An 18,189-nucleotide genomic window follows, 5' to 3' on the forward strand; every position below is an offset into this window, starting at 1 on the left:
CGAAAATAATGACGGCCCTGTAGTGGCCCAGATCTGGATCAAAGACAAGGGCCACACAATGACCCAAGTCTCAGCCAATTAATAACCCACAACTGGCCCTGCACTGGGACAAAATAGGAAACAAATCCATTTAATCTACTTGGGAAAACAATTTCAGAGCAAGACAGAGTAAAATCAAATGTGACAATTTATTATGTCAGGTAAATGTATCATGCCAATTTCATAATCAGTTCAAGGATAATAAATGCAACAAAAGATAAAATTTGCTATGTGGGAAGAAGCTTCAGAACATTCCTTGATGGCCATAAGCTCACATTTAACAAAATGTATATACCAGATGTCCTTGAACATTTCCAGATTAATTCAGTAGCCACAGAAATCTGGTTTTGAATGAAGAGTTTAGTGTCATCGGCTAAATGTTTTTTCTTTATTTCTCAATCAGTGATGGTGATACCTTTCATTGGACTTGATTTAATATGAGAAGAAGCTGACTTGCTAATTGTTACATACAGCATGTGCCTGGCTATGAAACAGAGAGAGGAGACCACGCAGATTATTTGATTTCAAAAATATATTTATTAAAGATAAACAATGAGCAACGTAAAGTAAAGAAGTCAGTGTAATTGTTAAACTTAAGAAACGAAAACGTATGCAATCAGGGTATATGAAGTGTCATGCAAAAGGAAACAAAATCAGCAAAACGGTGCAGGAGAGAAGGAGAAGCAGCAGCCTCCTTCAACCAGGTCTGGAGAGCTTTTAACACCCAGGATACTGGAAACAACCACACGCGGTCCTGGAGCAATCACGCCACACCTGTGCTCCGCTCACCTATTAGGGGAGACGTAACGAACAGAGTCTAGTTAACAATCTCTGCTGACACTTCTGGGATGCGTTGTGGTCGTGTTCAAGCGCAGGTCCACCATCTGATCTGGATACGGCCCGGATCAGGCTGGCTAAATAATGTGTTGTGGTCGTGTCTAGGCGCAGGTCCTCCATCTGATCTGGATTCGGCTGGCTACAGAATTCAGAAAATTTTAGAGGACGTGGGTTTCATGACATCACCAAGTACAATAGAAGTCCCATTTCATTGGCTAGGCACCAACCAATAAAACGGCCCATTTGAACACTGCCCCATTGAACACAGCTAAGCTGTTTCAAGCTGTTTTCATTCTGAAAAAAAAAAACTCTCAAAGTTCAAGTTCCTCCTCATTGAAACGCCTCAGAAGACTCGACGGTGAAACTAAATGACGGAAAAGACGGCGTGAGCAGTGACGTCATCGGCCTCCAACGGTAGATGATCAAAGACGCGCCAAATACTGTTCAGAGCGACAAAACACCTATAAACATCAACATAATCAACACTTTAGAATAAAGGTTCATTCGTTAATGAATAACTACACAGGAACAAATGAACAACACAATGTTAACAATCTAGTAGCTACTATTAACTAACAAGAAACTCTGATTAACGAATTAGTAAGTAATAGCACACAGATGAAAATGGTAGTTCACTATTAACTAATCACTATTTTTTTAATGCTCTCCAGAGAACTACTGAACAAGTTTCATAATTCATGCAAAACCAATCAATAACTAGGACAAATTACTAGCACTACATTAACATTTTAACTGCTATTGTAAACGAATACACAAGGTTATTTACATTATCAATATTTAATAGCATAGCAGACTTATGATTTGAGAAAGCTTTCAGTATTTAGCCTATGCTTCATATAGCAATAATTAGCTAGCTCATATATACATATATGTGTGTGTGTGTGTGTGTGTGTGTGTGTGTGTGTGTGTGTGTGTGTGTGTGTGTGAATATCTACACTTTAGGATTGGCTTTTCATTAGTAACTACTGTAAGAATCATGGTAACTAACTAGTTATGACTCAAGTGTTACTGCATACTTCTATGAGTATTACTAATTATTTGGATCCGTATTATAAAGAGAAGATCCGTCTCAATTTTATATAAAAGTCAAAAATCAAAAAAGTTCTAGAAAAAAAAATCTGGTGAGCATCAGCATGTTCTTCGGCATGAAGAATGAATGAGGAATAAAGAATAAACCCCAACCTATTTGTTCTTCAGTATCATGATGTTTCATTCTGCAGGCTCTGGATCACTGGCGCTCTCTCCGTCCTCTCCTTCCAGATGCTTTCTGGTACTCAGGCTAATCACATGTTAAAAAATATACAAATAAATAAATAGGATTAGAGCACATAATCCAGATCTGCTGATTGACTGAATCTCTTGTTGCAGTGAGAACACTTGTAAGGTTTTTCTCCAGTGTGAATTGCCTGGTGTAGTTTTAAACTTGAATGCATTTTTTTCTTTTATTTTTAAATAACTAATTGTCAACCCCTAGTTTCAGGAGTTTTTGTTCACAAAATCTTGGTATTAAGTTTTAGGTTGATATAACTATATATTGCCAAGTTGATCAAAGAGGAGTTTATGTTTTACTTTCATGTTAATATTACGTTGTAAGATTTGTGACATTACTTTTTATGTAATGCTAAAACACTGCTGGTCACTTTCAGAAGTTGTAGTGAGACTTTCTTTCCAAAAAGAATGTGAAGCATTTATACTATATTGGCAAAAGTTTTGAGACATCTGCCTTTACATGCACATGAATTTTATGGATATCCCATTCTTAATCCATAGAGTTTAATACGGAGTTGTCCCGTCTTTTGCCGCTATAATAGCTTCAACTCTTCTGGGAAGGCTTTCCACAAGATTTAGAAGTGTGTTTATTGGAATTTTGGACCATTCTTCTGGAAGCACATTAGTGTGGCTCGCAGTCTTCGCTGTAATTCATCCCAAAGGTGTTTTATCAGGTTGAGGTCAAGACTCTCTGCAGGCCAGTCAAGTTCCTCCACACCAAACTCACTCATGTATGTCTTTATAGACCTTGCTTTGTGCACTGGTGCACAGTCCTGTTGGAACAGGAACATCCCCAAACTGTTCCCACAAAGCTGGGAGCATGAAATTGTCTGTAATATCTTGATATGCTGAAGCATTAGGAGTTCCTTTCATGGGAACTAAGGGGCCAAGCCCAACCCCTGAAAAACAACCCCACCCCATAATCCCCCCTCCACCAAACTTTACACTTGGCACAATGCAGTCAGGCAAGAACCGTTCTACTGGCAACCGCTAAACCCAGACTTGTCCATCAGATATCCAGACAGAGAAGCGTGATTCGTCACTCCAGAGAACACGTCTCCACTGCTCTAGAGTCCAGTGGCATCCCACGCTTTTTATTGCGCTTGGTGATGTAAGGCTTGGATGCAGAGCTCGGCCATGGAAACCCAATCCATGAAGCTCTAAGCACTAGGGGTGTAACGGTACGCGTATTCGTATTGAACCGTTCGGTGTAAGGTACGCATTTTTAAACCGAATGGTTATTTAAAATTTAGGCGCCTCGCAAGCGCGCTCTTAAAGGACAAATCAAGTGAAAAATGAACCTAGGGGTAATTAACACATGGTTACCGAGTCGATCGTTCCCTGTGATGCGTTTTCATGAAAATCGAATGTAAAGAGTTTTATTTATAAAAACAGATTAGCTCATAACACTAGTATATAGGGCAGAGAGTAAGTAAAAGTAAATCGCTAGTTACTACTTCTAACAAGGCTCAAAATAGCCTCACACTAACACAGTAGCATAATGAGGGTCCCTACATACAAACCGAAGCATTGAGAACTTTGTAAGTGTACAGACAGTTTAAAGGGATAGTTCACTTTGAAATTAATTTTTGATATGTTTTAGCTTACCTCAAGGGCATCCAAGATGTAGGTGTCTTTGTTTCCGCAGTAGTTTCAATTTTGATATTTTTAGGTCAAACTGTTCTTGTCTGTCAGTCATATAATGCAGGTCTGTGGTCACTGTCTCAAAACACAAGCACAGAGTCCAAATTAAAACAATTCCCCATCGTCCAAATGAAACAATTCCCCATCATAAGTACACATTGATGGCCTAAGACACGAAATGAGCGGTTTGTGTGAGAAAACGAACAGTATTTATATCGTTTTTAGCTCTTGAAAACAGCACACGTCCAAATGGTCTGACGGCCCGGGCGGGTATAGATGTATACATAGATGTCGCCTTGGCTACTGCAGTTCATTGGAACGAAACCGTAGCAAAGCGACATCTAGTGTATATATCTATGCGGGTATAGATGTATACACTAGATGTCGCCTTCGCTACTGCAGTTCATTGGAACGAAACCGTAGCCAAGGCGGGAGGAGCTGATCTGCCAAAAATCAGTAAATGAGGTTTTTAACTAAATGACACATCTGTAAAAAAAACTGGACATCATGTCTGTTTATCATAAAGTAACTGATGCTCATTCAATTCATAACCCTAATTATTCTCATAATTATTCTCCATCTTCATTCAAAAATTATTGTGGAGTCTGTCACTTCATTAAAAATCAATCTTGAAGTCTTTGGGTTTTGATGCCAGAAAATAAGCTTTACTATCCAAGATATTATTTTATCTCACAAAGTCAAGTGCTTTTGCAAAAGCAACTCCAGAGTCCGGTATCGAACATATACACCTCAAAGGTAATCAATACATATCATATACTTGTGTTTTAAACAGTGAAAATGAGATTAAGGGCTTCACCATATAAGAGCATTTCCATCCATTCCAGTCGCATGCTTTGCTTCTCTAATGCATAATAAAGTATAATGTCTTTGTTAACATTGTCATAGATTTCACTTAATCCAGTTAATAATATTCTACAAAATGCAGAAATAAAGAAAAACATTAATATATTTAGGTAAAGTCTTCCAAATACAAATAATGATAAGAAAAACAGTTAAACACAGAAATAAATGAACATATAGTAGCCAACAAATCCCCTCAGTCTGCTGACACCAATGAAATGAGCTTTAAGTGTCAATTTACAGGAGATCTGAAGACATCAGCATAATAAATGAGGTGAAAACAGGAACTATTGTCATGAAATAAAGAGTGTTTTCAGCAGATCTGTTAATATTGATGAGCCTCAGACTATCAACACTCATTCAACAAGCCATTCAGGGTCATCAGCAGATCATCTCACTTTATTCTGAGTGTTTGCTGTTAGAAACACATTATTTGAGTCTGGATAGATGATAAAAGCCTGTAAAACTGCTCTATAGGAAGACAAAAAGGTACAAAGTTGAACCTGTTGGTGCTATAATGATCCACTGATTATTTGGCACATGTTCTCAGTTCATTTTAGAACCTTTGTTGTGGCAGAAGGGTTCATATAAGAACCTGCCTGTTGTCAAGGTTCCTTTTTGTACCCTATAAGATGGACTGTAAGAAAAAAAAAGTATTTTGTTATTAGGCCCTTGCTTTGCTATTAGCCCCTGAACATACAAGAATGGAACTTTTAAATGTGTAGTACACATTCAAAGCACTTGATCATTAAAGGAGCATTTCACCCATGGGAACATTGATCTTCATTGAAAGTGGGTCATATATGTAGTCAAAATGTAAAATCAATTTTGAATTTGGTGCCTTCTTGACCGAGGAAAGACAGAAAGTAACTTCAGGACGCATTTGTATGAAAGACAACAACTCCCACAATGCACCACATCGCACAGCTGCGCAAGCCACTCCCACTAATCCAGAACAGCATATGAATCACTCATCCGTCTACAAGGCTAGCTACTACCGGAGCTTGAAATTCATTTCACACAAAATGTCTAACGTTAGTTAGTTGGCGAACTCATTAGTGCATTACTCCTCATTTGTATTTCTTTTGAAATGGTGAATTATTGCATGGTAACATTACCGGGATGTTTAGTCAGATGCGGTGCGAAACTAGGATGGTTCACAACACAAACGTCCGTGTCCTCGTCTGATTCAGAGATTTCGTCCAGGAGAAATTGGCATTGTTTAAATTCTTTGCAGCTGACGTACTCTATCTCTGTGTTCGTAGTTGCATAGTGAGATCACCGGCGCCACCAGTCCGCCCCCAGCTCGAGCCAGTCCGGGCTCCTCGTCCGCGACAGGCAGGTTTTCTGCCTCGGCTGCTCTTCACTATGCGGCTTGTAAAGGTAGCCACAAACACCTGATTCAAGCATCAGACTTCCGAAATCCTCTTCTTCTACATCTACATCATATTGAGTAACGTTACCCTCCGCTATTGTCATATCTTCACAGCTGGCTCCACAGTGCCTGTTAGCTTAGCTTCCAAACAAGATGGAGGATATTGCTTTTAGTTTCAGAAAGTGAAGTCCCACCCACTGATCTGTAATAGGCCTGTAGCGTGAGCGGGTCCCGCCCCCTGGAATAATGAGGAGCTAGTGTTTGTAGTCTCTACACTTTACTCTCTACACTCTACACTAATACTTTGCACAATTATAAGCAAAACTACAGCCCTGAAAAAGATGCCCTTTCAGGATCATAAATGCACATTTTTATATATAGAAAAGTCAATAAATTATAATTCAGTAAACATTAATCAAAAAACAATTTCTGTAAATTGCAAAGTGAACTTACAAACCTTTGCTCGTATCATACATGGTTAAATTGGGCCGGGGCTCTCCAGGGCTCAGCCCCAATAGGCCTAAGCATGCTCGTTTGTGTCCAGATGTGCCTGTTTGCAGTCTGGAAATTATGTCACATAAAATTTGATGAAAGTGATGCTTTTGAAAACATATTTCTGACAATAAATGAAAGATTTTTGAAATGGCATGTCTATTTTGTCTCGGCGGAACTGTGATGAGAACAATCGGGACAAGGCCGTATTCTTGTTCAGCTGCTTAATCTCGTTGTCAGTCGACCATGATCGCGCACTGTGATGATCGCGACTGATTTTTTGAATGCTTACTGAAATGTTTATTTATTCAAGAAATGCATTTGATACAGTTTAAAATGTGAGGTGAACTTTGAGAAAAGAAATTAGGGACTGAAACCCTATGAATAGCATGTGATTAGCCAGTCATTAGTAACTATAATGCAGGCAAAAGAAATGCATATTTAGAGCCATAACAAGGCTGGAGAGATGTGAATGTGTGCAGGGGGAGACTGAGACTGAATGGGGCTCGTTTGCACCACAAAACAATAGAGACAAAAGACTGGATAGATGCTTAGAAGATGACAATAAACATCAGTTGCATTTTAGAGTCAAATCAAAATAAAGTCATTTGACATGGTCTTGAAAAACATTTAAAGGGATACTTCAGGATTTAGCATTAAGCTTTGTATTAGTAGAAAACCTGTAGTATTTTCGAATTACCATGCTTTCCTCATATCCCCCGAGACGAGAGATTTATGTATTTTTTGTCTGGAAAAAATCCTCCGATGACGCAAAAATCGTCATTTTGCGTCATCTGAGGATTTTCTGGCCAGAGGCTAAAGACTACAGCCAGTAGATGGCGTTGTTCCGCATGTTTTCAGCCCGCCCATAGAGGGTGGGATCTCACTCACAGAATGTACACACAGTGTCAGCTTTGGAAGCTAAGCTAGCAGGCTCTTGTTCTGTGGAGAAAACTAAGTAGTAGGAGAAAGCTGAGTAGTAGGGGTTACCATCCTCCTTTTCCTGGACTTGTCCGGCGGACGAGATAGTTCAGAATGTCCGGGATTCAGCTTCTGCGGTCACCATTCATTGTTTACATTGTTTCAATCTAGCTGAATTCATTCCGATTGGTGAGTCTGAATGTAGTGTTTACATGAACGCTAAACAAATGATCGGTTGATGTGCGTTTTACCATTGCTACCATTGCCTGTGCTCTTCTCCCGCGGCCGTCAGCCTCGTCCTGCTCGCCACAGTAAACATGATGAATGGCGACTGTAGAACACAAAAGCCGAATCCCGGACATTTCGGGCGATCTTGAAATCACGGGCAAACTCGTCACGGAGACTCACTAAGTTAGTAGCCTAACCTTCTTGTTGTTTTCAACTGCGCTCTCTAACCGGTAGGCGTGGCCTCCTAGGGCAGCGAAGCAAGTGCATTCTGGGAGTTGTAGTCTTTCATCCACATAAGCCAAATATACATTTTCTGGCTTTTCTCAGGCTAGAAAATTCTTCACATTTCTTCTACATAAATGACCTATTTTAAATACACATTCATCTTTCCAGAGGTGAAGTACCCCCTTTAACTAAATACAGAGTTTTGGACTTATTATCTTCAGATTTTAAACATAAAATGTTTAGACATGTGGCTTTAGCTGTAGTGCATTTCTAGATTGCTACAGTGCCAACTTCAATTTTATTTTCATGAGGATGTTTCATAAAAATAAATTTCTAATAACTTTACAAAACTTTGAAGCTATTTATAACATTTTTTTTTTCATTATGACAATAATTAATTCTACATTTACAATAAACTGCCAGGTGTCAGCTTTCAAATGAGATCATACTTGTGCTGTTAGTACAAAGGGTTCATGAACTGTATCTGTTTCAGTTTGGGTATGTCATTTCTGGGGATTTTTCAAAAGTGGGGTTACAGCTTAACAGGTTTTAAAATACAGGGTGCATAAGTTTGGACACCCCTATGTTAAATTCCCATAGAGGCAGGCAGATTTTTATTTTTAAGTATTTTTAGGATACTATGCATCCTGATAAAGTTCCCTTGGCCTTTGGAATTAAAATAGCCCCACATCATCACATAGCCTTCACCATACCTAGAGATTGGCATGGTTTTATTTCAGTTAGCCTAATAGCTAGTTTGATTTGCATTGAGATCAATGCATAGTTTCCTAAAAAAAAAAAAAAAATTAAAAAATACTTAAAAATAAAAATCTGCCTGCCTCTATGGGAATTTAACATAGGGGTGTCCAAACTTATGCACCCTGTATTTTAAAGAAGAACATTTATTTATTTACGATACATTATTCATTCACAAAGAAAATTGGTGTCCTTAAAGGTTGGATTTTTCCTAATTTTTTTAATTAAGGCATTAAGTTCAGTTTCCAAAAGATGATTTTTTATTCCTCTTTTTAGTCAACTTTAGCATGGGTGTCTAAACTTATGCATAGCACTGTAGATTTTAAATACTTTTATTTATATTTTTTTTACAGTTTTATTGTATTTTTGTTTCAGATTTTAAGCCGGGACAGTTACCCGAAATGACATTTTGGGACTTTTGAGCTCAATAGTTCCTTAAAGATTAATATAATAAATTCTCACATGAGTAATTAAAGAGGGGGAGGTTGAGTCATTTAATGAAGTGCATTTAAAAATGTATACATTTTTAATATTATCAGTATGCTTTGGACACCAGAATTGACACGCCACGTCATTGACCCAGATATCAATCAATCAACAAAGTGTCCTGTGCTCACCACACACCGGCTATAGGTGGAGAGGAGAGATTTGGCTAGAGTGATGTGTGTCTAACTCACACAGAAGAGACTTTGTTGCTCAGCACATGAAAATAAACTACTTACTGTGATTTCAGACTGTGTTTAAGCGGTTTCTCCACTGGATGGATCTTCATGTGTCGCTTCAGGTGAGTTTTAAAAGAGAAACTCTTTCCACACTGATCACACGTGTGCGGATTCTCTCTGCTGTGAATCCTCTCATGTCTTTTCAGAGAAGATGAGTGACTGAATCTCTTGTCACAGTGTGAACACTTGTAAGGTTTTTCTCCAGTGTGAATAATCTGGTGCTGTTTTAAATGTTCAGCTGTAATAAAAGTCTTCTCACATTCAAAGCACATGTACTCTCTCACACCAGTGTGGATTTTCTGATGTCTATGTAAAGTTTGCAGCAGTGAAAAACTCTTTCCACACACAGAACATGAATGCGGCTTCTCCTTCGTATGAACTGTCAGGTGTGACTTCAGCTCTGATGCCCTAATAAATGTTTTCCCACACTGATCACATGAGAACGGCTTCTCTCCAGTGTGGATCCTCATTTGTCCTTTAAGGTCTGAAGATCGACTGAAATCTTTCCCACATTTTTCACACTTAAACGGCTTCTCTCCAGTGTGGATCATCATGTGTCGCTTCAGGTCACTTTTAAAAGCAAAACTCTCTCCACACTGATCACACGAGTGCGGCTTCTCTCCAGTGTGGTTCATCTCATGTGTTTTCAGATTTGATGAGTGACTGAATCTCTTGTCACAGTGAGAACACTTGTAAGGTTTTTCTCCAGTGTGAATTCTCTGGTGCACTTTTAAACAGGTCGCTGTAGTAAAAGTCTTCTCACACTCAAAGCACATGTACTCTTTTACACCAGTGTGAATTTTCTCATGTCTTTGTAAATTTTGTAGCTGTGAAAAACTCTTTCCACACACAGAACATGAATGCGGCTTCTCCTTCGAATGAACTGTCAGGTGTGTCTTCAGGTTTGATGCACAGAGAAATGTTTTGCCGCATTGATCACATGTGTACGGCTTCTCTCCAGTGTGGATCCTCATGTGACGCTCAAGATTTTTTTTGCATGAAATTCTCTTTTCACATTGATCACACTTAAACGGCTTCTCTCCAGTGTGGATCCTCATGTGAATCTCAAGACTGTGTTTGGTTGTGAAACTCTTTCCACACTGAGTGCAGGTGAAAGATTTCTTGGCTCTTCTTTTCTTTAAAAATGTCTGTTTAGTCTTTGAGCGACTCAAAGGTTTTTCTCCAGGTTTGACATGATGTTCCTCCTCCTCTTCACTCAGGTCTGGCATAAATTCAATGAGAGAAATATAAAGTGAAAGGAAATGAAAGTGAGCCGTGATGTAATATAATCAGTTTATAAAAAGGCATACAATTATCACAATATTTTATAGAAATTGTCTACTTTTTTATATGTCCTTGAAACTTTCCATGAATGAGGTAAATTTATCTTCCAATTATTATCTTTAAAACATCCCATATCCCATGTTTCTTTAGCAAGAACTATTAAATATATTTGATCAATGAAACAATTATCTAACATGATATTAACATTAAAATATACAACACTGCCATATTTTGACACCAACTTTGAGACTGATATTTATTTTACTAAAAAGGTTTTAATTACTGTACAGTGCCGATTCATCAACGCTGTTATCAACGTTACTGCAAGAAGAATCTTCTAAAAGTCTGGTAACATTGTTGCAAATTGGGAACCAGATTTAAAATAAATGTAAAATAAAACAGTTAAAATAGTATTTAGCTTGATCTGATGTTGACAATCAATATAAACATTTCTCAAACCTCCCTTTACCGACCATTTGTTGAAGAAAAAAAACCCAGAACATTCTGTATCATTTCATAGTTGAACTGTTTATCTAAAAGTGATGAAGTGCTTGAATGTTTCTAACATGAATGTTCTTCGGCATCATGAATGAATGAAGAATAAACACCAACCTCTTTGTTCTTCAGGATCTTCAGTGTGTTTCATTCTGCAGGGTTCTGGATCACTCTGTTCTCACTGTCTTCTTTAAAGGGACACTCCACCTCTGGAAAGATGAATGTGTATTTAAATTCGGTCATTTATGTAGAAGAAATATGTAATTATTTTTTAATTTGGAGCTTTCTAGACTGAGAAAAGCCAGAAAATGTATTTTTGGCTCATGTGGATGAAAGACAACAACTCCCAGAATGCAATTGCTTCGCTGCTCTACGAGGTCACTCCCAAGCCACGCCTACCGGTTAGAGAGCAGTTGTAAACAATAAAGCTAAGCTAAGTTACTAGTAGTCTAATAGTCTAGTGACTATACCACTCTTTTGCTGCAAGCCCCCAGATACCAACAAAAAAAAGACAGGCACCATTACCACCAAAGCCTGCGGGCCCAGCTCGCCCTCCCCCTCCTCCTGTGAGAGCTCTTCGTCCTCTGCCACAACGCCAGGGCTCACACCCTCCTCCATCTGCTCGAGGTGAACCAAAAACAACTGATACCAGCTCTCAGTGATACGTGTCGGGTCCCCGTTTTGATAACAGTAACTTTCTCAAATGTTTACAGAACAAGCGGGAACCCAGTGTGCCTGTATCTTTCTCTATTGCTGTTCTATTACAAGATAGAAAGTCTAAGGCCTTCAATAGCCGTACAGCAAACCAAACTAATCTGGTGCCTATTACACGTCAAACTAATATTGCTGTGGGGAAAAGTAAGTCTGTTAAGTTAGCATTCTTTAACATCCGCTCACTTAAAAATAAATCACTTTTAGTCAACGACTTAACCACAAACAACCTAGATTTTATGCTTCTAAATGAAACCTGGCTAGAAGACAGCTGCAGTGCAACAGTCCTCAATGAAGCAGCCCCTCCTAACTTTACTTTTATGAGTGTCTGCAGAGCTGGTAAGAGAGGTGGGGGTCTAGCTGCTCTTTTTAAAGATATCTATCAATGTAAGCAAATATCATTTGGGAATTACTTGTCTTTTATATCTGGGTATTGTGTCAACCTTTCTGCATCCTTGAGGACATTTTTGTCCGTTTCAGTTTTGTTTTTTTGATCACTTTGCCTGTGTTAATGCTAACTGCATAAAATTTGGCACGGGTGTGTATTTTTATTGGAATTTTACTATTTCATCACCATTTCCTTTAAAAAATCTATTTTGCACTAGTTACACAAAATACTTCCTCTCAGCGCCTTTTGGACAAAAATGGCCCCATTGAAACCCATTAACCAATCTTTTTTAATAGGCTTTCATTCTGTTGGCAAGGCTTCAAAATTGACATTTTTACAATTTTTTATCAGATGGTGCCATTTTTTCAGATTAGGCCTATAAAGCAAATACTTGCTTTATTCCTGTTTTCTGCTTCGGCATATTATAGAGCCAACTGGATAAATTATGCAACGATAATTGTGTGGGTTTGTTGGTATGGATGTCTAAGTGTGGTTTGTATGTGTGTAATAAAATAAAAAGTGTGTTTGTGTGCTTGCAGGGAACTACACTGCGACCAAAACGGTCGCATATGCGACCTTTTGAAATGCCATTGCGACCATAATTTTTAATAGGTCACAAATGTATCACTGAATTTTTTTTTTAATTACCTCATGTTTTAGGCAATATGCTATGATTTACTATGGGCATTTATTAAAACAGAAATGTGTATTTTAAAAATACGTTTTATAATGTGCACTGAGCATTCAACACATCAAGTTGGCTTCAGCCCCGCGACCCCCCCGCCCCCCGGAATGGTATAGGCGCAGGCTAACGTTGATTTAAAAACAAACACCTCTCAGACACACGCAGCAATCGCATATCTCAACATATCCTACAATCTTCACGTGTTGAAATGAAGCGGACAATTGACTCCTTTTTTAAGAAGGGAAGTTCAAGTGTAACAGAACCATCACTTGATGTCGATTCGACATGTCAAACGGAGCGAGTAAGCGGAGTGAGTGAGAATGATGAGGCTCAGAAGGATTCGTCAGGAAAAGCACACACGGGAAAAACGATACGGACATATGAATTTCGACATCAGTGGCTCGAAGAATACCAGTGGTTAAAGGGATAGTTCACTTTGAAATTAAATTTTGGTATGTTTTAGCTTACCTGAGGGGCATCCAAAATGTAGGTGTCTTTTTTTCCGCAGTAGTTTCAATTTTGATATTTTTAGGTCAAACCGTTCTTGTCTGACAGTCATATAATGCTGATGGGGGTCGATGGTCCCTGTCTCAAAACACAAGCACAGAGTCCAAATTAAAACAATTCCCCATCGTCCAAATTAAACAATTTCCCATCGTAAGTACACACTGATGGCCTAAGACACGAAACGAGCGGTTTGTGTGAGAAACCGAACAGTATTTATATCGTTTTTACCTCTTATAACACAACCACGTCGAAGTGATCTGAAGTCGCGGGCGCTTCCTGCTATGTGACGTGTGCGCAGACTGGTGCATAGATGTATATACACTAGATGTCGCATTAAAGACATTCGTTCCAATCATAGACAGTAAAAGAAATGGACACAGCGACCCCATTGGAACTCAATTGAGACAAGTGAAGCCCATTTTCAGCGATTTCTTAGCACTTCCTTTCCTGACGCGCAGACTCAAACGGAGCAAAGCGTTACACGGACCACGTGAGCAACCCGTCTGTCTTTTAGTAGCTGTGCCAAGAGAAATCTGAATCATTCCCTTCCGAATCTTGCAGAGACGGAGAGTGTGAGTAGGAGCTGTCCATAAGCTTGGAGCAGGAGAAACTTTTGCTAGGTATTCTGATTAATTATATTGTCATTTTGCCTCCACGTCCACCCGATTGCCCGCGAGCTTCTCCTCCCGTCTATACGGTAATCTCTCTAGTGTGCGACAGAGAGTCGCGTGGTTATGACGCAATCGTTAGCCTACTTTTACAAAAACTGCTTCTACGGGTCCATAACATAAGCTACAAGGTAATGGAGCATTTTATACATTGTCGTGTATCTTTAGAAATAAATAATGGACAAATGGAGTCTTTAAACGCCTCAGATGTAAAGTTATTCGCTGTCAAAGTGACGCCAAAATGAATGGGAGTCAATGGGATGCTAACGCAAGTGAAGTTCTGCTACAAGATGTCGGCACCCGGCCGACTTCAACTTCCGGTCGACTTCCTTCCCGCCTGGTTCCAATGAACTGCCGTAGCCAAGGCGAAATCTAGTATATATATCTATGCGCCAGTCTGCGCACACGTCACACAGCAGGAAGCGCCCGCAACTTCAGATCACTTCGATGTGGTTGTGTTATAAGAGGTAAAAACGATAAAAATACTGTTCGGTTTCTCACACAAACCGCTCGTTTCGTGTCTTAGGCCATCAGTGTGTACTTACGATGGGGAATTGTTTAATTTGGACGATGGGGAATTGTTTTAATTTGGACTCTGTGCTTGTGTTTTGAGACAGGGACCATCGACCTGCATTATATGACTGTCAGACAAGAACGGTTTGACCTAAAAATATCAAAATTGAAACTACTGCGGAAAAAAAGACACCTACATCTTGGATGCCCTTCAGGTAAGCTAAAACATACCAAAATTTAATTTCAAAGTGAACTATCCCTTTAAGGTACCAAGACGGAGCAATGCACTGTGTGTACTGTAAATTCTGTGGGCCTTCAATTGCAGGACTGTCCAAATTTGTAACTGCGTCAAAACAATTCAAACATGAATCATTGAAGCTTCACAATGACAGTATGAAGCACGCGAAGTGTAGAGACAGGTACATATCCCGTGACGCAGCTGCACTCCCCACTGCATTTCGGCGTCAAGATTTAGCAAACCGAGCAAGTGAGGAATCTGAACTGATAATTAAGTTCAATGTAGCTTATAATATAGCCAAAGAGGAAATGCCTTTCACCAAATTTAAATTGCAAATTATTCTTTTGAAGAAGAACGGGGTGGCCATTAATCCAACTTACGCTAACCACAAATCATGTGCTGAATTTATTGGAGTAATCTCAGACACTCTCAAGCAAAAGACCTGTGCCAAAGTTTCATCGACCCAGTACTTGTCATTCATGATAGACGGCGATACCGACGTCTCCACGAAAGAGTGTGAAATTGTTTATGCTCGAGTCATTGAAAAGGGAAGACCTTCCAACATCCTCATTGGCCATATTGAGGTTCAACATGCCCATGCAAAAGGTAATTTTCATTACTCATATACATTGATTTATGTAGGCCTACTGTACAATTCTAAAAAGCAGTAAAACACTACATTTTTTTTTTTTTATCTTAGGTATTTATGCTGCAACTAAGGCAGCCTTTACTGGTCTTGGGCCACAATGTGTGGACTGGCTTGACAAGACAGTTTCTATGGGGGCAGACGGTGCTGCTGTTAACCTGGGCCACAAAGGGGGAGTAATAGCCCTCCTACAAGCAGATGCTGGAGACTTTATCATCCCGTTTCACTGTATGCCTCACAGGTACACTCTAGTACAATTGTGTTTTACAAAATGATTATTAAATAATTTCCTTTGCATTATTTTAGGTCTGACAACAACTCCTTTTTTTTGTTATTTTGACCAGTTGTCATTTTGTGCAAATAAATACTCTGAATGTTATTTATATATTTTGACTTTGAGAAATGTTGTAAGAAGTTTATGGAACAAAACAAACTTGTTCATATTACTGAAACACATACCTTTTAAAAGTAAAAAAAGAGAAACATTGCTTTTGTAGTGGTCTTTTAATTTTTTTCAATAGCTTTATATATATTTTTGGTGCTGTTAATTACATTAAAAAAAAAAAAAAAAAAAAACATTCCTCAAACAAGGAAAAGACCGCACTCTCCAAAGCCCAGGACAGTTTACTGCTGTTTATTTGCATATGGACCACCTGGCAGGTGCCTCAGCCAATGCGGAAATTGCTGGAAGAGCCAAAAAGGTAATACTTTTCACATGGTGACAAGTGTTTCAGTATTTTATAATTTCAGAATGATTAAGTAATTTTTTACATAGGCAGGTATGATTAATAATGTGGTTGATCTGTGTGTTTACATTACATTGCAGATCAAACTCACTATGGAGGACTGGACTTTTGTAGCATTCTGCCATTTCCTGGCAGACCTTTTCTCTTATATTAGTCAGTTCAGCCTACTTTTGCAGAGAAATGATATCATCCTACCTCAAGTAAGTGTTGGGTAAGAGGAGGTTTGGGTCAAATACATGTTATTAATCATTAATAAACATACATGCTAAACAAATGATTGTGTGCCAGGCTGTCAGTGGGATTGAAAACCTTTTAGTCACCATAGAAGCCTTGGCAGCCCAACCCAAACCTGGTGGAAAACTAAGCACCTTCTATGCTGCCATGCAAGAGCAGCACCACCAGAATCAGGACAATGAAAGACAGGAGTTCAAGTTTCAAGTAAATATATTTAGGTTATCTGGCGTTTAATATTAGAAATAAACTGTAAAATGTACAGAATGTTCTACTATTTCATATTTTATTTTAATCCAGGAAGTCAACCTTTCAAAAGGGGACGCTGCAAAACTGGTGGAAGGCGAATCCATCAGCCAAGCTGCCCCCAGACTGCAGAGAGCAATCGAAAGGACATGTGAGTCCACTGTGAAACACCTGAGAAACAGATTCAAGTAGCCTGCTGGGTAAGTTGTTTGTAATACTGCTATTACATCCAAAAGGACACACTTAACTTCTATGTTGATATAATGCATTCATTGAAACTCATAATTTGTCTTTAATTTGTGCTGATAGAGAAGAAAACAAAGGACACACCAACAACCACAGCGGTGCAGTCCTTTAATGCCTTCAACCACCATGCCTGGCCAGATGACAAACGTAGGCTCTGGGACCACGGTGTGAAGGATGAAGAGTTTCTCTTGGACCACTTCTCCACAGTCCTGAGAAGGTGTATATGTAACACACACACACCCTTCAGACTGTTTTCAAGTTAACATAATATAACACAATATGATTAACTATGTTAAATGTCAATTAAAAATCCCAGGAATGGGTGCAATCCAGAACTGGCCAAGGAAGAATTTCAGGCCATGATATACACATCTGTTAAAGACGAGAGCTACCTTGGACTCTGGGAGGTGATGCCAACCACTGAGCCATACTGCTCAGATTATAAGGCAAGTGGTTTTGTTTTTAGCAGATTATACACACACACACACATTTCTAATCTATATATATATTTATACCTGTTTGTGTGTGTGTGTTTTTAGAACATCCTACACCTGATCCAGGTCATGCTGGTACTCCCTATTTCTGCTGCTGTCTTTGAGAGAGGTTTCTCTACACAGAAAAGAATTAAATCAGACATAAGAGCAAATCTTCACTCAGACACTGTAGAAGACCTTATCAGAATCAGTGTAGAGGGGCCTGAACTGACTGACTTTGATGCCAGAGAGAGTGTGCAGAACTGGCTCTCACAGGGGCAAAGGGCAAGGAGGCCCAACTATACACAATGGCCAGTCGATTTTAGCATGTGAGGGGGATGTTCTGTGAAGTGTACATGCATTGATTTTTTTGTATTTTTAATACCGAAAAGTCAATAGCTGCTGAAAATCTATTATTATATCATTTTATGGATTATATTTATTTTATTTTTCCTTAAGAGTTCAGGAGTCTGCCCATCTGTTCAACCATAGCATGTTGAAATGAAATTAAAAATAAATTAATTTTTCACTTTATTGTGTACTGTATTTTCTATTGCAGTAAATCTATACCAACCAATGTTAAAGAAAACAAGAAGGTATGTGGTTAAATAGATGGCAAGTAAAATAAAAAGCACATCTGTATGCAATACAGTTTCATTATTGTTCATTATTATCCAGAGCGGCTTACTATAAATAATTTGTGCGACCAAATCATGTTTTGC

At 38.8% G+C, this 18,189-nt stretch overlaps 1 protein-coding gene across 4 annotated transcripts in view; it reads right to left on the reverse strand.

The window, feature by feature from the left end:
* Positions 1–599: 599 nt before the first annotated feature.
* LOC311075259 (uncharacterized protein) overlaps positions 600–18,189 on the reverse strand; it is a 44,404-nt gene continuing 26,814 nt past the window's right edge. Inside the window, exons 1-7 of one of the 4 annotated variants that reach the window (XM_084102524.1) lie at positions 13,422–13,577; positions 11,287–11,378; positions 9,391–10,612; positions 6,504–6,607; positions 3,775–3,885; positions 2,080–2,176; positions 600–1,337 (exon numbers count right to left, since the gene is read on the reverse strand). In XM_084102524.1, coding sequence (XP_083958650.1) covers positions 3,776–3,885; positions 6,504–6,607; positions 9,391–10,612; positions 11,287–11,320 — 1,470 coding nt within the window. In that variant the 5' untranslated portion in view covers positions 11,321–11,378; positions 13,422–13,577 and the 3' untranslated portion in view covers positions 600–1,337; positions 2,080–2,176; position 3,775. Of the gene's footprint in view, positions 1,338–2,079; positions 2,177–3,774; positions 3,890–6,503; positions 6,608–9,390; positions 10,613–11,286; positions 11,379–13,421; positions 13,578–18,189 lie in introns of those variants that run through there. The other 3 variants (XM_084102523.1, XM_084102525.1, XM_084102526.1) reach the window with 3 other exon arrangements.

The sequence above is a fragment of the Abramis brama genome (assembly GCF_963993115.1).
Source record: "Abramis brama genome assembly, chromosome: 1".
Lineage (NCBI taxonomy): Eukaryota > Metazoa > Chordata > Actinopteri > Cypriniformes > Leuciscidae > Abramis > Abramis brama.